At 41.6% G+C, this 18,205-nt stretch overlaps 1 protein-coding gene across 10 annotated transcripts in view; it reads left to right on the plus strand.

Annotated features, from left to right (window-relative positions):
- Positions 1-2,975: 2,975 nt before the first annotated feature.
- The window catches only part of piezo2b (piezo-type mechanosensitive ion channel component 2b), a 77,455-nt gene continuing 62,225 nt past the window's right edge, over positions 2,976-18,205 (plus strand). For all 10 annotated transcript variants that reach the window (XM_076981775.1, XM_076981782.1, XM_076981780.1 and 7 more), the window contains exons 1-3: positions 2,976-3,648; positions 9,753-9,848; positions 14,482-14,607. In XM_076981775.1, the coding sequence (XP_076837890.1) occupies positions 3,585-3,648; positions 9,753-9,848; positions 14,482-14,607 (286 nt within the window). In that variant the 5' untranslated portion in view covers positions 2,976-3,584. The remainder of the gene's footprint in view (positions 3,649-9,752; positions 9,849-14,481; positions 14,608-18,205) is intronic.

The following is an 18,205-nucleotide window of genomic DNA, read 5'->3' on the forward strand; positions in this document are numbered from 1 at the left end:
GATCACTGGCGGCACGGTGAATATTATAGTTGGTCCTCAGACATATGTTTAGACCATTAAACTGATTAATGTCAGCATACTAAGTATGCAAACATCATAAACAAACTAGGAAATAAATAACAAAGCAATGTATAAATGTCAACCATGCTGGAATCGGCTTGGATGTGCCTGGTATTCTGACTGTTAATCTGACTATTAATCTGACTGCTTATCTTGACTGTGAGTCAGATTCACTCATGCATGCAGCAATTTTGGAAAGTGTAAGAAATTAACTGTTTCTCAAGACTGGTGCTTTAACACGTTCTCGTTTGCTTTAAGGTTGGAGTTATTGGACTGTTGTTGGATTTTGGTGTGTTGAGACGTGTTGAGACTTTGGTGTGGGTCGGTCCACCGATCGTTGCTTTGCATTCTTAGGTTGAGATGATACCACAGCAGAATCCATCAACTGGAATCAAACCCCTGAGTTTTTGGGTCCTCTCTTTTGTTTTCGGACTCTTCACATGCCAAATAAAACACAACTACACAATAAAATGTCTGTATTAGTAGCTGTGAGAAATTTGTTAGACTTTAAAAGTGATGGAGAGGTTACGTACAGTAATCTTAACTGCTGCAGAGGAGAATGTGGTGGTGTCGTTCTGTGAAAGTGAACATCACGTAGGTTGCAAGACGATGTGTAAGAAACACAACGTAGCAGGACAGCATCCATTCTGCTCCTAACCATTAGCGGCTCGTTGGACGTGAGTGAAATGCATTATGGATGGGTTTTAACAAACTCTGCATTACGCTACAGTGGGCATGATTTGTTATCTTGAATAAGAAAAAAAGCCATTAAAATTATTGTAAAACAAATTGGTAAAGTATAGTAAATAAGTAATGTAAAGTATAGTAAATTAGTAATGTAAAGTATAGTAAATTAGTAATGTGAATATGCATTACTATGGAATAGAAATAAGATTCATAAGATTAGTGTTTTGTGTAAATTAGTGAAGTAAAGAATTAAGACATTATATAAATTATATATATATATTAGGGGTGGGCATAGATTAATTTTTTTAATCTAGATTAATCTCACTGAAATCTTGAAATTATTAATATTAAAATGGCTCATATGCGTGCTACCCAAGTAATGACTAAAAGTCAGTTTTTGAGATAGGGTTTCTTAATACAGGGGGTGCATTAGACCAGGGGCTCATCTCCTGTTTCCTAAATGCATCAATGACTGCTTGAGAAAGCTGTTCTACTTTCTCAACATGCTCAATAAAATGTAGGCTACTCGTGTTCAACGGTTTATTCAGTTAAACATGAATTTGTAAGCCTACATACTGTACATTAAAAGGGGTTGATAACATGTTTATTCAGCTAAACATGATATTTGAAATGTAAGCCAACATTTAGTACATTTAACCTCACGGATGTAATTTGGGGGGGGACTTTTTCAAAAGTCGGTTTTGGTCCTCTGCAGTTTTAATGGTTAAAAATAAATATTTAAATAGCGACGTATCTAGCGCTAGGACCATGCAGAAAACCACTCCGGTAACATTTTACGTTCCTAAAATGTATTTTCGATGAAGCAAACCTGGCGACTTCGTGGCTGCATCCATGTAAACACACGTACGACTTGTAATTCAGGTTTGAAAACTCGTTCTCGCCCCTACTGTGCAATTTGGTTAGGAATACAGCCGAGCTAAACTATCAAGTTGAAAGTCATCATAGTTTGCTTACCCATTTTGACCCAGTTCCCAACCCAACTTTAAGAATAGATTAACGGCGATAATTTTTATATCGCCCGATAAGAGTATCAAATTAACGAACGCCGTTAACGGCCCACCAATAATATATATATATATATATATATATATATATATATATATATATATATATATATATATATATATATATGATATGATATATACATCATAGTGAGTATTGTAAAAACTGCTGATGATCTGTGATTTTCAAGCCCGGTCTCTAGAGTAGTGACACAGATTAGTGCGTGAGGTGTATCTTCATGAGCACAAATGCTTTGTTAATGAGAGAGGTCCGAAGAGAATGGCCAGACTGACTGGAGATGACCGGAAGGCTATGGTAACTCAAATGACCGCTCTTTACAACCCTGTGGTAACTCAAATGACCACGCTTTACAACCGTGGTGAGCAGAAAAGCAATTTAGATCATCCAGGCCAGGAGACTGTGAGACTGACTGACTACAGCAGCAGCTGTTGACCACACCAGGTCCCTCTACTGTCGGCTGTGGCCAGAAAAACTGCATTTTTACACGGGCACTGTGACACCGGACAGCCTGGATTTGATTAAAGATGGAAAAACATTGTTCAGCCCAATCTTGATAGTTTTGGTGTGGTTGCACTGATGGTAGAGTCAGAATTGGTCAAAAGCAGCACAAACACATGATCCAACCTCGCTTTGTGTCTAGGAACCTAGTGGTAGTGTATTCATGTATGGAAATTTTCTGTTTTACTTATGTAATAAATGTCATTCATAGTAACATAAACTTTCTCTAAAACTCAGTGTGAATGAATGAGGTCCAGAATATTTCCAGAACATTTTAGCTGTGTAAAAAGAAATCTGCTTCTAATGTGCTTATCAGATTTGGCCCCTACAGCACTCCAGACTGTCTACATTCTTGGTGAAGTTGCTTCCTCTTATTTGACAGATTTTGGCTCCCGTGACTAATAGAGGGGATTTGAATAATCCCCTGGAAAATAATGTGGTCAAAAATTTGATTCTGCATTAGCCTGTATTAATTACATAAATCTCAAACAAGCCTGCTGTCAGACAGGCTAAGAAATAATCTTCCTTGAATTTTAAATGAATCTTCAAAGTGCAAGTGCCTCGGAGACCTTTAGTCCCGCCTCCCGCTCGTTCTGATTGGCTGGCTTGTTGACGCCTATGAAGTGTTTTGTTATTGGACTCTGGGTGGGCAGATGTTGTGTCAGTGTAGACTCGTGGACATTTGATTGAGGTATACGGTGGAAATCGTTTCGTTGTCTTTGAAACCGAGTTTAGAAAATATGTAGCATTTTTATGTAGCATTAAAAAGAATTTTAAAATATTTTTGACTGATTGTAAGCAACAAACAGTAACTTAGTTTTTTTGTCTGAATTGGGCACGTCCAGTGTGCGGAGCGAAGAACCGACGGATAACTTCTTTGCCGCAAGGCGCAGTTCCCGGTATCACGAAGTGCGGAGACGGGAAACCCAGGCGTATAAATGACCTGACTTTTGCTTTAGCGCTGAATGTGATTAGGAGATTATGCTGGTCTTAGGTGTCTTAATTTTGACAAAAGTAGACTGTCACTTCAAACAAAGGCATGCATCTAACTGAAGTTGTTAAACCGGGGACGTCTGTAGTTTGGATGAGCGAACTCGGACTGGAATTAGGAAGCAGCGAATAAATCAGTGGTGCGCGGAGCGCGCGCGGGGAGACGCGGCGCGACTGTGCGACAAACTCGGGGACGCGCGCATGATGAGGAGGGAACGGAGACGAACATTTGTGAACGGGATACCGGGAGTTTTTATTTGATGTCGTTTCTTCTGAGTTGTGCTGAATGAAAGACCTCACGGACGATGGCGTCTGAGGTTGTGTGTGGACTGAGCTTCAGACTGTTATTGCCATTCTGTCTGGCGGCAGGTGAGTTGACAAAAGAAACCAAAAAAACATACAAACAAACAAACAAACAAAAAAGAAACAGTGAGTTGAAAAAGTCATTCAGTTGAAAACTGTGGTTGATAACTATTTTTTGTATTCTGTTTGTGTCTTGTCATTTGTGTGCATTGCTGCTGCAACAGAAATTTCTCTGGGGGGAAAATGAAATGTGTTAATCTACCTGTTGTTTATAATGGGATAATTTGACGTATTTTGTTCCGTTAACCCGAAGCTGTCAGGCACTAAACATAGTCTAATTAGTTGCTGTCGAGATTAGTACAGTGTATTTATCCTAAAATACAGAACTAAATAAAAAACAAACAAACAAAAAATTTTAAATCACAAAAAAACCCCATAAATACGCTACTCAAAAGCAGGTATGGTCACGTTGTTGTCTGGGTGCGCGTGTGTCGCTGAGCGCGTGTGTCTCTGTGCGCGTGTGTCTCTGAGCGCGTGTGTCTCTGTGCGCGTGTGGCGCTGCACGAGGAGAGCCGCCGCGTGCCTCGGAATGTCGGCGCCGCACGCGTGTTCCCTCCTCGCGACTTCACGCGGCTCAGTTGCCGCCTTTAAGTTCAAAGAGCGTTTACATTTCCACACCGATCAGAAGTGAAATGCAGTTTTTTGGGGAAAGGTCTTGAGAAAACACCTGACAAGACGTACGGTGTATTGTCTTAAGGCAGTTTTACATACCGTATATACCGTTATGGCTTAATATTCATACATAAATACAAAAAAGTACTTTTTTGACTCATAGGAAACGTAAAGCTATCTTACTGTACCTAAGAATATGTTGTTTAATTGTAATTATTCTTTGCTAATATGTATTCACATTTTTAAAAAGAAAAGCCTGCTATATTGAATTGAAATTTATATAAATACAATTATAGTAATGTCCTCAGCATATGTTAGTGAACAGGTCCGATCTGAGATCTGACCACAGGTACACAGTCAGACCACTGTACCTTCCTTTTTTATTTCAGAAGAATTATATATAAGAATTAGATATAAAGGGCAATGGGCCAAAACATAAACATCCCGAATCACCCAATCAGATGACAATAGAGTTAATCTTATCTTACCTTTATTACAACAATTCAGGGTTATGGAATATATGTTTATGTATATTTATATATTTTAAATATTATTAATGAGGAAACATGTAATATTAATAACATAATGTAATATGTAAATATTTGTGAAATTAGTATTGCCCTTCATTTACCAATTAGTTAATTTCACAACTAGATTAAGACGTGATAAATGCAGTCATAAAAATGGTCGGAGTTATGGAATACAGAATAAGATCACAATGTTATCGCGTTCATAGTTCTTGTCTGATGTCACACAATATGTGTGGCCCAGAAATGCAGTATTGACATTTCTGGTATCGACATGTTTTTATGTTGCTTGTTGTTATTTCGTGTTGTCACACGGGCTAACACGCATAACGTGTTTGCCAATAATTATGACGGTTACTGAACTTTAAACCTGATTTGATAAGGTGTGTAATCTTTTATGCATTATTGTAGTCCTCTGTGTATTTTTTTAACCCATCAGCCATGAATCACCAGGCACTACGCTTTAAACGTCGGTGTGACAACACGGCTGACGTAATTTGATAAACAGGTGACCACAACTGATGAGAATTAACTTCTTGATTCCCCTAATACTCAAACTCGCTGGGGTGAGAGACGTCTGCAGCTCAGAGTGTTATGGCTATAGGAGCCACTCAGCTGTATAGCACTATAATGTATCGCCAAACTGCCGAGGGAGTCTGTTCTTTTTCCTCAGAAAGCAATCCAGAGAAGCCGGGCTGCGTCCCCATTAATCGCTGGAAAGTCGTTTTAACCGCATGAATTAATAATGCGGCATCAAAGGGGAGAAAAATGGCCTCCTCTGTTATCGTAAACACACCTTTAATATTTGATGATTTGAATTTTTTTTTTTAAGTGGTGATGATCAGAGGTCAGTCACAGGAATGTTCCGAGGTAACTGGAAAAAAAAAGAAAGAAAGGAAACATGTCAGAGAGGACAGGAAACCTACATGGGTGATGAAGACCACTCATGAGTGATGAAGAATAGCTCACATGGAGCTGTGATGCGGAACGGGCCGCGTGTGCTTGTGTGCTCATTGGTCGATGTCTTAATATCACTGTTGGTTTCTCCCTTTATGATGATTAGATATCTGTTCTGGTGTGTCTGTACAATTTATGGTGAAGTACACAGGACATGACACACTTTATCCCAAAAGTAAAATTATGAGGTGAGGATTTTAATGAATAGAGACGGGTTCAGGGGGATTCAGTATAACATCTTATAATGGTGTCTGTGCTAAAACAGTGTTCAGCCTTTGTTACATAATTTACAGGTGGCAGGACGTTTGGCCTTTTTTAATTGAATACTTAGATAATGGAGTGGGCGTGGCTTGATTACAGTGTTAATTGTTTGTGGATTGTGGAGGTCTGAAGACTGTATTTATCAGTAAGGGTGTATGGACACTGGTACCTCCTCGTGTACAGGTGTGAAACACCTGCTGGTGTAAAACATGTCAAGGTCAGTGATGTTGAAGATGTGTTTCAGTATGTCAGTTCCTGTGTGGATGTGACAAAGCTATTTTTAACTACTTCTTTGGACTTGACGTATCACCAATCGGACCCATTGATTGTTCTGATCAAACCACTCAGGTAGTCTGAACCGGCCCATGGATTATTCTGATAAAAACTGTTGTGTAGTCTGAACCGGCCCGTGGATTATTCTGATAAAAACTTTGTTTTATTCATGCTCCTCAAACGGACACTCTGCTCTTTCTCAGAGAGCCAGAACGCTGGTTATAATGATTATAATTTAACAGGCTGCTTTTGTAAGTGTTGCACGTTGTGAGTTTGCCAGAAACTCATTCGCTTGGGCCTGGTTCTGGAGCCCGACCGTGAAACCCGGCCCAGTCCAGCCCTACCAGAACTGCTCCTAGGTTTTACCACTGACTAAACAGGACTGATTCACGGAGAGATGCAGATTCTCAAAGGTATGGCTTTACTGTGGTTGCCGTGCAGGTTGATGAATAGACCACAATAGACCACACGAGTACTTTACAAACACGTAGTACTTTTGTAAGTGAGTACCTGCTAATCATGGCCATTATGGTGTGGACACCCCCCCCCCCCCCCTTCACCCCCCCCCACCCCCCATCCTCAAGCAGCACTCGAGTTTGTGTTTTGAACGGGTTTTACCATTGGAAAAAATGTCTGTTGCAGTTTTGCAGTATATATGAAAGGATTCCTGGTGAGTAACTGTAGTGTGAGATATGTAGTGCACTTTACTTGCAAAGATTGACCCCTGTATGAAATATCCTGTTCCACTGGAAACTTTGTGAACTTCACTGCAATCTCTCTCTCTCTCTCTCTCTCTCTCTCTCTCTCTCTCTCTCTCTCTCTCTCTCTCTCTCTCTCTCTCTCTCTCTCTCTCTCTCTCTCTCTCTCTCTTTATGTTTACACACATATATATTTGTGTGTGTTTAATGGCTTTTATATACATACATATGTGTGTGTGTGTGTGTGTGTGTGTGTGTGTGTGTGTGTGTATGTAATACATTTAGTGGGTCCTTATTTCTTATCTTAGCCTTTTCTTCTTCTCTTCTGCTTTCTGTCGCAGAACCAAACGCAGTTTTTCGTTTTTTTTCACTTTCCAACTTTGATAGGAAATTCTAACATGTTCTAACAATGACTGAAGGCACCGATGTCATCGCCTGTTAGCGACGTTTCTTTCCGAAGCAGCAGAATTTACATGATACATCTTAGCTGTTATTCATGATGAATGTTTTTAATGTCAATGATTTTTTATTTCCTTAAAAAAAATGTCGACTGTGGCGAACAGTTCTGCAAATGGTCCAGCCAACACATGTGCGTGACGTGAAATAGGTTTCAGTGGTCTTACATCACTGCTTATCAGCAGGTTTGATGGGAGCGGAGCTGAACACAACTCTGGTCTGGCAGCAGAGAACTTCCACTAACTGCCCCTCATAACTGCAGACATGCGTAGCGTCCGGCACAGAGAACTGTGGTCTGCTCCTGAAGCTCTGGTCCAGAACTGTGGTCTGCTCCTGAACCTCTGGTCCAGAACTGTGGTCTGCTCCTAAAGCTCTGGTCCAGAACTGTGGTCTGCTCCTGAACCTCTGGTCCAGAACTGTGGTCTGCTCCTGGAGCTCTGGTCCAGAACTGTGGTCTGCTCCTGAAGCTCTGGTCCAGAACTGTGGTCTGCTCCTGAAGCTCTGGTCCAGAACTGTGGTCTGCTCCTAAAGCTCTGGTCCAGAACTGTGGTCTGCTCCTGAAGCTCTGGTCCAGAACTGTGGTCTGCTCCTGAAGCTCTGGTCCAGAACTGTGGTCTGCTCCTAAAGCTCTGGTCCAGAACTGTGGTCTGCTCCTGAAGCTCTGGTCCAGAACTGTGGTCTGCTCCTGGAGCTCTGGTCCAGTTGTGAGAGGGTCCTGGAGACTTTGGGCCTGGGGGCAACACTCACAGGGCAGATGACACATGCTTCTTCAGTTACCCCCTTTCACGCGTGTTATAAGGCAAAGAAACAACCAGCCAATCACAAGCTGCCACAACAGATCTGCTTCTCACCTTCACTTCCCTCTTCGCTTATCTGTGAAGACCTTTATCTACATGTTTAATATGTAGTCTATATTGTTATGCAAATCCTTAAATGTCATTGTTCTTTAGTCTCTCAACTATAGTGGCATTTCCAGCAGAGCTGGTCTGTAACTGGTAGCCTGTAACTGGTAGTCTGTAACTGGTAGTCTGTAACTAGTAGCCTGTAACTGGTAGTCTGTAACTAGTAGCCTGTAACTGGTAGTCTGTAACTGGTAGCCTGTAACTGGTAGCCTGTAACTGGTAGTCTGTAACTGGTAGTTTGTAACTGGTAGTCTGTAACTGGTAGTCTGTAACTGGTAGTTTGTAACTGGTAGTCTGTAACTGGTAGCCTGTAACTGGTAGTCTGTAAATGTAGTCCATACTCTTCCTGTATAGGTGCCTCAGACTGATGGAAACACTCATATGTTACACAGATTCACAAAATCTCAAACATCAGAATAATACTGTCTTAAATAGGTTCATATTTCATATTTTAAACAACCATCTACTCTACGAAATGTAGGAGTGTCATATTCAGTAGGTTCATAAGTTCATATTTTAAACATCCATCTACTTTTGTGTCCACAAAAGATTATTTTCATAAAATGTTATTTGCTCAAATAGCCTGTGAAATGACAGTATATGTTCATTTATTTACTTTTGGCAAATGTGGTTTGATTGGTAATAAACACTAGCAATACTAGCTATTAAACATTGGTCTTTGTATCTGTGAGACAGCCAGTCCCTTCATATTGATGTATCAGAGTTGTGGTACATTGATGAGTCCTGTTTAGATACACTGGGGTTATTTATTACAGTGTGGCAGTACAGTCAGTACAGTCAGATTCATGCTGTTTGCACATGTTCAATGCATCAGATGAATGTTGTGTTTCTGCATTATTTTCATTCAAAAACCGTGTAGTCTTAAAATGAATGTTTAATGAATGTTTTACTGCAAGTCAAATAATAATTAAGCGTTGCCATGACACAGATGTTTTATATGAACCGTAATTCTTTTAACACTTTAATTCTGCACTTTGGGTTTCGGGTCATAGCTGAGATCATTTGTTTGACTTATCTTAATTTGATCTTCGACTCTGACTGCTTTGTATTCAATTTCCGTTTTTTTTTTTTGTTGTTATTTATTTTTTTTGTTTGGTGGGGTGGGGGTGACACTGGAGTGTTCTACTACCCCACAGAGCTCCGTACAGCTCGGTGAGCTGCAGGCGTCATGGCGTCATTACCCAGACCGTCTGCTGGTGTGGTCTGCTCCCAGGTGCATCCTGGAGCGAGAGCGTGTTGTGTGTCAGGACCTCACGCCCACCTCTGACGCTCTGCTGATGCTCAACGCCTGCGTTTGACATCTGGTGACTATCCTGTAACACCCCTGCTCTACGCTGAGTGTTCTCTCTCTCTCTCTCTCTCTCTCTCTCTCTCTCTCTCTCTTTCTCTCTCTCTCTCCACAGCATGCCTGTTCAGGTACAACGTCCTCTCACTCATCTACCTCATCTACCTCCTCCTCATCCCACTGTTCCCAGAACCCTCCAGCACCAACATGCAAGGTAAGGGATGCTCCACCCACTCTCGCCCCCCACCGACCCCACCCAGGCCCAGCCACCACACGCCCCTTCTCCCCTACGCTGCTGGTGCTTCCTGCGGCCCACTGAGAGGAAACAGTGGCCTCAAAAACGTAATGAATCAGGAGTTTGGAGAGAGGAGACCTGTCAGTCTTCACTTTGGCCTTCGTGCAGATACTGAAAGTGCTTTAAGTGTGTGTTTCAGGTAAATTTACTCAACAAGAGAACAGCCGTCAAAGTTTGTCATTTTGAGATGTAGTCCATGTAGTTATCATGAAAGAGGTGATGTATTTATTCACGTTTAAAATATTTTTATTTTCCCTTCAGTTCTGGCCCTCTTGCTTGGCCTGACCACCCAACTCATGACATCAGCAACCTAACTGTGTCTGTACACAATCCTACCTACATTTCCACTCTATTAATCATTTATGTTAGAAACTTAAGCTGGAGGTTTTGGCAGTGCGTTGAAGCCCCGCTAAAGAGTTAAAGCTCATTAAAGTGTACTAGAAAGAGACTACCAGAGTCGAGTGTCGTCCAGACGTGTGTGTTTTGAGACGAGGGTTCCACGTTGCTGCCGTTGTGTGTTTGAGCGGTTGTGCACACGCACGTCGTTTGGAGACGCGGTGGTGAGTGTGTCCAGGAGAAGGTCAGGGACGTCCACACTGCTGTCTCTCCTGGAGCTGCTGGGAGTGAGAGGAGGGAAGTTGCTAAAGTGAACCACTTACATCCTCATCAATAGTTAAAGAGAGTAGACATGACTGCTAAATGCATTCCAGCATGTGACGGAGGTTTCACGTCGCTGTGAAGTACCTGTAGGTGGTGCATACTGTGCGATCACCACACTGGAAGGGCTAACATGCTAGCAGGCCTCAGAGTTGAAGACAAACGCCAGTGTGTGGTGTGGGTGTCTGTCTCCATCGGTCAAATGTATTTCTGAGTTAGAGAGAGAGCAGGTCAGAGAGACAAACACACCCACTTTACACCGCATTAGTAAACTTTACGCTTTACAATGGTAAACTGTACACTCTACATTTATAAACTTTACGCTTTACATTACATGAAATGTCATATTCAGTAGGTTCATAAGTTCATATTTTAAACATCCATCTACTTTTGTGTCCACAAAAGATTATTTCCATAAAATGTTATTTGCTCAATTAGCCTGTGAAATGACAGTATATGTTCATTTATTTACTTTTGGTAAATGTGGTTTGACTGGTAATAAACACATTAGTAAAATTTACACTTTACATTAGTAAACTGTATGCTCTACATTAGTAAACTTTACGCTTTACATTAGTAAACTACTGGAATGTCATATTCAGTAGGTTGAATGAAGCCAGTTTTAGGGTGTATGTTTGTGTGCCTCACACGTTGCTTACAAAAAGGTGAAATACAACCACAAACACATACACACATTCGCATGCACACACACACACACACACACACACACACACACACACACACACACACACACACACACACACACACGCACATTCGCATGCACACACACCACATTCAGACTACAGACAGACCGCACAGTGTTTGATCAACATTCAAATCAATTTGACCAATGTTGAATGACAGCACTCAAAACTGGAACAAATGTTTGATACTATTCTGCTCCAAGTTGTATTCCAAAAGCCCTACAGAAGAACTATCACCATGAACCATGTGCTGCTAATGGCTGGGTTGGTTTTGGAGAAGGTTTTTTTTTTGCGTATGCATGTGTGTGACATATTCAAGCTGTCATCTCTTCAGTCCAGAAGCTGGTGGGAGGATGCTTTTGACATTAAAGTCAGCCAGGCGTGCAGATGAGGTTGATAGGAGAAACAGGTGTTGGCCATTCAGACGTAGTTTAAATTCTGGATTAAATTGAACCGACAGTGAACACACTGACTCTGTTTAGTCTAAGACTAGCCCCAAAGATCACCCCACCAAACTGTTTTCTTCTGGTACCAGTTAAATATGCTTTTATAGACAGTTATTTATACATTGCTCTGGATAATGGTATCTGGTAAATGACAGTGCCAAGTATATACAAAACAGGAGTGAGGAAATGACACAGGCTCTCTCTCTCTGTTTCCCTGCAGTTAGTCAATTCACTGTATTTGAGTGTATTTTAAAATACATGTATTTCAGATATAATTTGTTCTATGTTTTTTCAATGTTTATTGAACCGATGAGTTGAAACCTAAAGGTTCTTTTAGATGATGAGATAATCAGGTGTGTGTGCGTGTGTGCGTGTGTGTGTGTGTGTGTGTGTGTGTGTGTGTGTGTGTGTGTGTGTGTGTGTGTGTGAGAGAGAGAGACACAAACAGCTCAGTTGTGTTCAGCTGGTGCGATCTGATAGGTGCCTGCCCAGACAGGTGAGTCTCGTGCATGTGCCTCAGGTAGATGATGAGATGGTTTGCCACAGGACAAGTGAGGAGAACAGACGTGTAGCATAGACCGCAGATCACAGAACGAACACACACTAGCACGTACATCAACAAACACACACGACACACACTCAGCGCACGACACATGGAAGCGTGTGTTTCACACAGACCCTGACAGATAACCAGACACATGAACACATGCAATCACACGTCAGACTTTAAAGCAGTGAAGTCTTTAGCATCTTTTCTCTTAAACTTCCCTACAGAGTGAGCTCAGGTACAAGGACGTTCGTGTTTTAGACTCTTACACACATTGTTAGGTTTGTGCGATTTAGCCATTATTTGGCCTCTCACCCTTGTTTTTTTAATCTCGTACTTGCAGGTCTACGCTTTCTTGGCTTTTTAATTGGTCAGTGAGGGCTACTAGAATATAATCAGCGTAATATACTAGAATATTATATCAGCGTAAGCAGGTTGAAATGTATTTTAGTATTAAGTGAAGAAACTGACAATTTAATGGAACGTTTTTGGATGGTATTTGCAACGTAAGACAGTAGCGTTAATCCTATACTCTATAAGTTAATCTGGGGTTTGGATTCAGTTATTACCTAAGTATTAATTGGCAATAGAATAGAATAGAATTGCATTGTAGTGTTTCAAGGGTTTGCAGCACGGTTACAGTCTCCAATCGTTTTGTCAGAATTGCTTGTAAAATGTTTTGCATATTTCATTGCATGTTCCCCGTTCTTCACAGCTGATGGAGCACATGATCTTATGTGTATGTTTATATGAACATAATGGTGAGCGCTAGCCTTCTCTTCAGCTTGCTCGTGTTCTCCTGGGGGCCGACCGGGGGGGAGGGGGGAACCGTCGCACCACTCCGGGAGTTCCTCGCTCTGTGACGGCTTCGCTTGGCCTCTGCCAGGCCTGTTCGTGATGAAGTGTCATTTTCCCAAATTGCTTCAGCTCGGATTTTACGAAGCGGAGCTGGAACGAGTTCTGTGTGAGACTCGCTGGTCAGGGACTGTGGATTATAGTCCCACCCCCCACCTCCACCACCACCCTGAGAGTCCACGCTGTTGGCTTGGAGTCTCCCTACAGGACATAGTGCTCACTGAGTGCCTTCAGGATTTTTAAAAAGCTTTAGAGCAACATATGGACATTGTAATGCTGCAACGTATGTCTAGACATAACCGTCTAGACCGTGCATGCTTCCTTCCCCAGTAAAAAACAGAACTGTCTAGACCAAGCCCATGCCCCCCACAACCATGCCTGTTCAAAAGGCCACGCCCCTCTACAGCTGCACCCGTCCAAGTGGACACACCCCCCACAACCGCAGCCATTCAAAACCCCACGCCCTCCAAATCCACACCCGTTCAAAAGGCCACACCTTCCACAACTGTACCTGTTTAAAAGGCCACGCCCCCAGAACTGCACCCGTTAAGAAAGGAGATTGCAAATGCCATTTCAAATGAATCATCTCCTACTTTGCTGCTGGCTAATGCCCAGACACTAGGGATGTGGAGATTCATCGATTCACATCGGTGAATCGGTACACATGTCTGCGATGCGACTGCATCGGTAGATTCAACGTGCATCGAGTTTAATTTGCGGGCGAATTCACGATGCATCGCCTTCAGTGAGGCGGTCACGTAATCTGCAAACAATGCCGTGGGGCTAAATACGTTAGTAGCACAACGAACCTGGCGACACGCATGAAAAGACGGCACGGTGTGGACATCTCTGCGGCCGCTACCCCCTCGTAACCCCCCCCCCCCCCCCCCCGCTCAACAACTTACGTTCGTGAGTGTGTCGTATCGCATCGCATTTGCATCGCATCGCATCGACAAGGGGTTTCAGAGTATTGCAGTTATATCGCATCGTTGGCAGTGTATCGAGATGTGTATCGAATCTAGCTTAGTGGTGACGATATACATCCCTACCAGACACACATTAGATAGACAAGCATGAGGTGTAGATATTTTGAAGTTAGTGTAAATTCTTTGTAATGCCTCCAATATGTGTATTGTGAATCATTGTTAGAATAGAATAAACCAGTTAATTTATTAATCTGATTTATCCAGGATTTTTTTTCTTTACCAGTCAAAGGACATAATTAATTATTTGGTGACTGGATTACTTCATATATGTATTATTCAGTAAGTGATTCAGTAACTGGAAGTTTTTTTTTTGCCCATGAGGTAATCTGATTTAATTCATTGCTGTTGCCTCTCCAGGCCACACGGGGCGCTTGTTGATGTCTCTGTGCTTCACCAGTGCAACCTTCCTCCTGTTCCACGTCATCTACCAAATTACCGTCAACAGCCTTCTGGCGGGGAACACCATCGATGCCGGCTTCAACTGTGAGTCTAGCTTGTTCTGTGGTGTATTCAGCAGAGGAACGTGGTGTACCTTGTCTGGTTGTCGTTGACGGGACAGTCTGTCCCAGTTTCTCCAGAGTTTAGCCATGCTTGGGAATTCAAAAGAATGTTTGCTTCTTTTAACAACCATCTTTTAGTTCATCTTTGAGTTCTTTGAGTTCATCTTTGAGTTCTTTTAGTTCATGTGAATCAGAGGCTCACATATTCCATGTTCAGATACCCAGAGATGCTTAGAGAACCTGCATGTTTAACGCAGGCTGGTCAAAATAGCAGAGCTAGAAAGACATTTTGGTAACGTTTTCTATGAAGTCTGTATTTATACGCAATTATAAATGGGATTATAATTGTTGATAACTTCATAATAATGTTACCAACAGTTATAATCACATTTTTAATGGCTTATAAATACAGAAAGTATATAGAAAGTGTGTGTTGTGTTACTACGTCTTTACAAAATAATTCACTACAAGTTCCTTATGAGGCATTATTGGAGATTATATGTATGCTTACAAAGCATTATTACAAAGTTACAAACAGTTATAATCACATTTGTAATGACTTATAAATGCAGGCTTAGAAAGTCTTAGCGAAATCTTCATTGCAACATTTTTTAAGACGTAAAAAAAGTCAGTCCTTTAAAAATATTGGATACAAAATATTTAGAGCATGAATGAGAAAGAGATGAGATATCAGAAAAAGAGATGTCAGAAAAAGAGACATGCCTTGAATCTGTATAGGTGTTTGTTACTATGTGAAAATAAATTAAAAATGTAGTAGTATGGTAGCATTTACAATACGTCCAAACAATAATGACGAATACCCAAATTGGCAAAATACCACAAAATATGTTCACAAGGATATGGGCCATACATGGGGTGTTCCTACCCCCCAGTTCATGTGTTGGTGAGAGTAGAGACAGGCGCACTGCGTCTGTGGGTCTGAAGAGCGTTCCTGAGTCTGGGAAGAACACCTCATCTGAGCCCTGCCTGGTAAACCCTGAACCAGCCACACTACGCTGCTCTGCAATAGCCCAGAATACACATTTGTTCACCAGATCTTCAGAACACAGAGGCTGTCATTTCTGAACAGACATAATGACGTTCAACTTAACCACAACGTGGCTGAGATTACTGGAAAGGCTTAATAATCGTTAACACTGCATATATTTGAAGTATATTTGAATCCAAATACACAAAAATATTAAAAAACATTTGTTGTTAATTTATGACTCTGTGTCACACCTTGTCATTGTCTCATAATACTCCAAACTCCTGAGACACACATACATCTACATTTATTTATTTTCAATTAATCAAACATTTTTTAACTACTCTAAAGTTCAACACACACACACACAAACACACACACACACACACACACGGGACTCTTTACAGCCCCAGTGGGCGGGTGATGTCTTCTTCTCCAGGTCCATCTCAGGCACCAGCGCACTGTGCTGACCAGGCTCGTTCTGATCTTTGCTTTACAGACATGAGTTACCGCTAGCCAAAAAAGACATATACACCTGCATGGGCAGTGCACACAGGATTACCCCGGATAGAGGAGGGTCATTTGGGTCAAACAGGACATCATCACAGACAAATGGGGAAAAATAGGCCCATTTAAAAAGTGACGGTCTTTAAAAAATCTTTAACTCATCGGAGGTATGAAACTTTTTGGCAAAGTTGAAACAACTCTGTCTGCTTGCTTGGTTGTTTAACCCATTATGCTGGACCCATAAGATTGTAAAGCTGCTTTGTGACAACATGTGTTGTATATAAATAAATTTAAATTTGAATTATGCTCATGGGAAGGAAACTGGAGACAAACTGAAATTACATAGTGCCATATGTGAATCATAGTTAGTGCACCAGTATCCCCACAGCTCCCAGTCTTACCAAAAGCTTCAAAAACATTAGGATGTTAGAATGAGCATCGCTTTACATCCAGCATTGAGTGTGAGGGTGTAGGGGAACCAGGTGGAGGTGAACCTGCTTGTGGTGCTGATGGAGGGGACACGAAAACTCCTCCACCTTCTACCCAGCTTTGGACTGGAGGCGGCTGGGTGTCTCTGAAGGTTCAGATCCAGAAACGGCAGAAGAGTTTCCTTCAGTGGACTCTGCAGTGTAGCTCTGAGCCTGACTAGATATCTCGATCATCTCAGAGGTACGTCGGTCTGACCTTACGGCTCCATGCCTCTTTCCCCAGAACCTGGGGGGGCTGACGTTTCCTCCCCCCCCACCTCCCAAGAAACCACAACCCTCCACAGTCGTAGCTCTCATTGGCAATAACATAAAAACCATGTTATAGTAAATATGTCTCATTCGTAGGTGAAAGAGTTGCGGGGCAGTTTGACCCTGTCGATCAATAGCGCATTTGTGCTCAGGAGCAAATGGGTTTTTTTTATTTTTATTAGTATCTGAGCTGGTGGGAAGCCGTTGGTGTGTGTGGTCTTGTTTGCTGGTAAAACGAACCCAGGGTGCATGCTCAACATTTTTGTGTTGTGTTTCTGTATGAGATAGCAGTGAAAAATTATTAGTACATTAAAACACATCTTCAGAGGTGTAAATGCTAGTTTGGCATTATTTACTTATATTACATTTAAAAGTTTAGAGATATCCTTTGTTATTATAATAATATATAACTATTCTTGCAAAAAAGAACATTATATGTATCTAATATTACAATAGTTACAATTCTATTATTAATTTTAATTATATATTTTTATTATGTCAATCTTCTTGGTGTCAGAGCCACAACTTCAGAGTTAACACGCATGCACAGTTTTGCTTAAACTAAATTTGAACAGATGAACAAAGGTTTAAGGTCAACACAGGGGAACAATCTGAAGCACCATTAAGGTAACTCCACATATTAATCCTCTCTCGGCTAGTTTAGCCTTCCGGCATTCTGGAAGGCTAAACTAGCCGAGAGAGGATTAACATGTGGAAGTCTCACTTTAAAGAAGAGGCTTGAGAGGACAGAGATTAAGCCCAGAGGCTGTAACAGTGTCTAAGCCTCAAAAGGCAATCCACCATCTAATTACACAGGTAATTCAGCAACAACATGGACAGACATATTGATTGGTGATTGGTGTAAACACTTCAGCTGTAGCTGAAGAGATGTACTATTCCCCTTGGCACTGTAATGTAGTTCAGCTGTATTCCAGCCGTAAGCCAGCTGCAGTACAACCATAGTAGAAGTTGAGCTGCAGACCAGCCATATACCAGATACAGTCCAGCTGTAGGCCCATATCAGGAACTACATCAAACCTCAGTTTAGTGGGGACCTACAGTGTCTATCTAGGCAGAGTTTAGTGGGGACCTACAGCACGGTTTTGCCCCTGTTCGTTGGCCTCTGTTTCCCAAAAGCATTGTAGAGTTAAGATCGTATTGAATGAGAGAGGGCTTGTGATAGTCATTCCACCATTAAACGATGCGTAGAAAAAAAAAAATCCACAATTAATCTGCCATAGCTATATAAACAAACAAATAACCAATTACGAAATAGTGTGACTGTACAATCAGATTAGAAGGCTTATAGGAAAGGCACCTGCTGTAAATGCAGGAACGAAGTCGGAAAT

Source organism: Brachyhypopomus gauderio, chromosome 19 (assembly GCF_052324685.1).
Source record: "Brachyhypopomus gauderio isolate BG-103 chromosome 19, BGAUD_0.2, whole genome shotgun sequence".
NCBI lineage: Eukaryota > Metazoa > Chordata > Actinopteri > Gymnotiformes > Hypopomidae > Brachyhypopomus > Brachyhypopomus gauderio.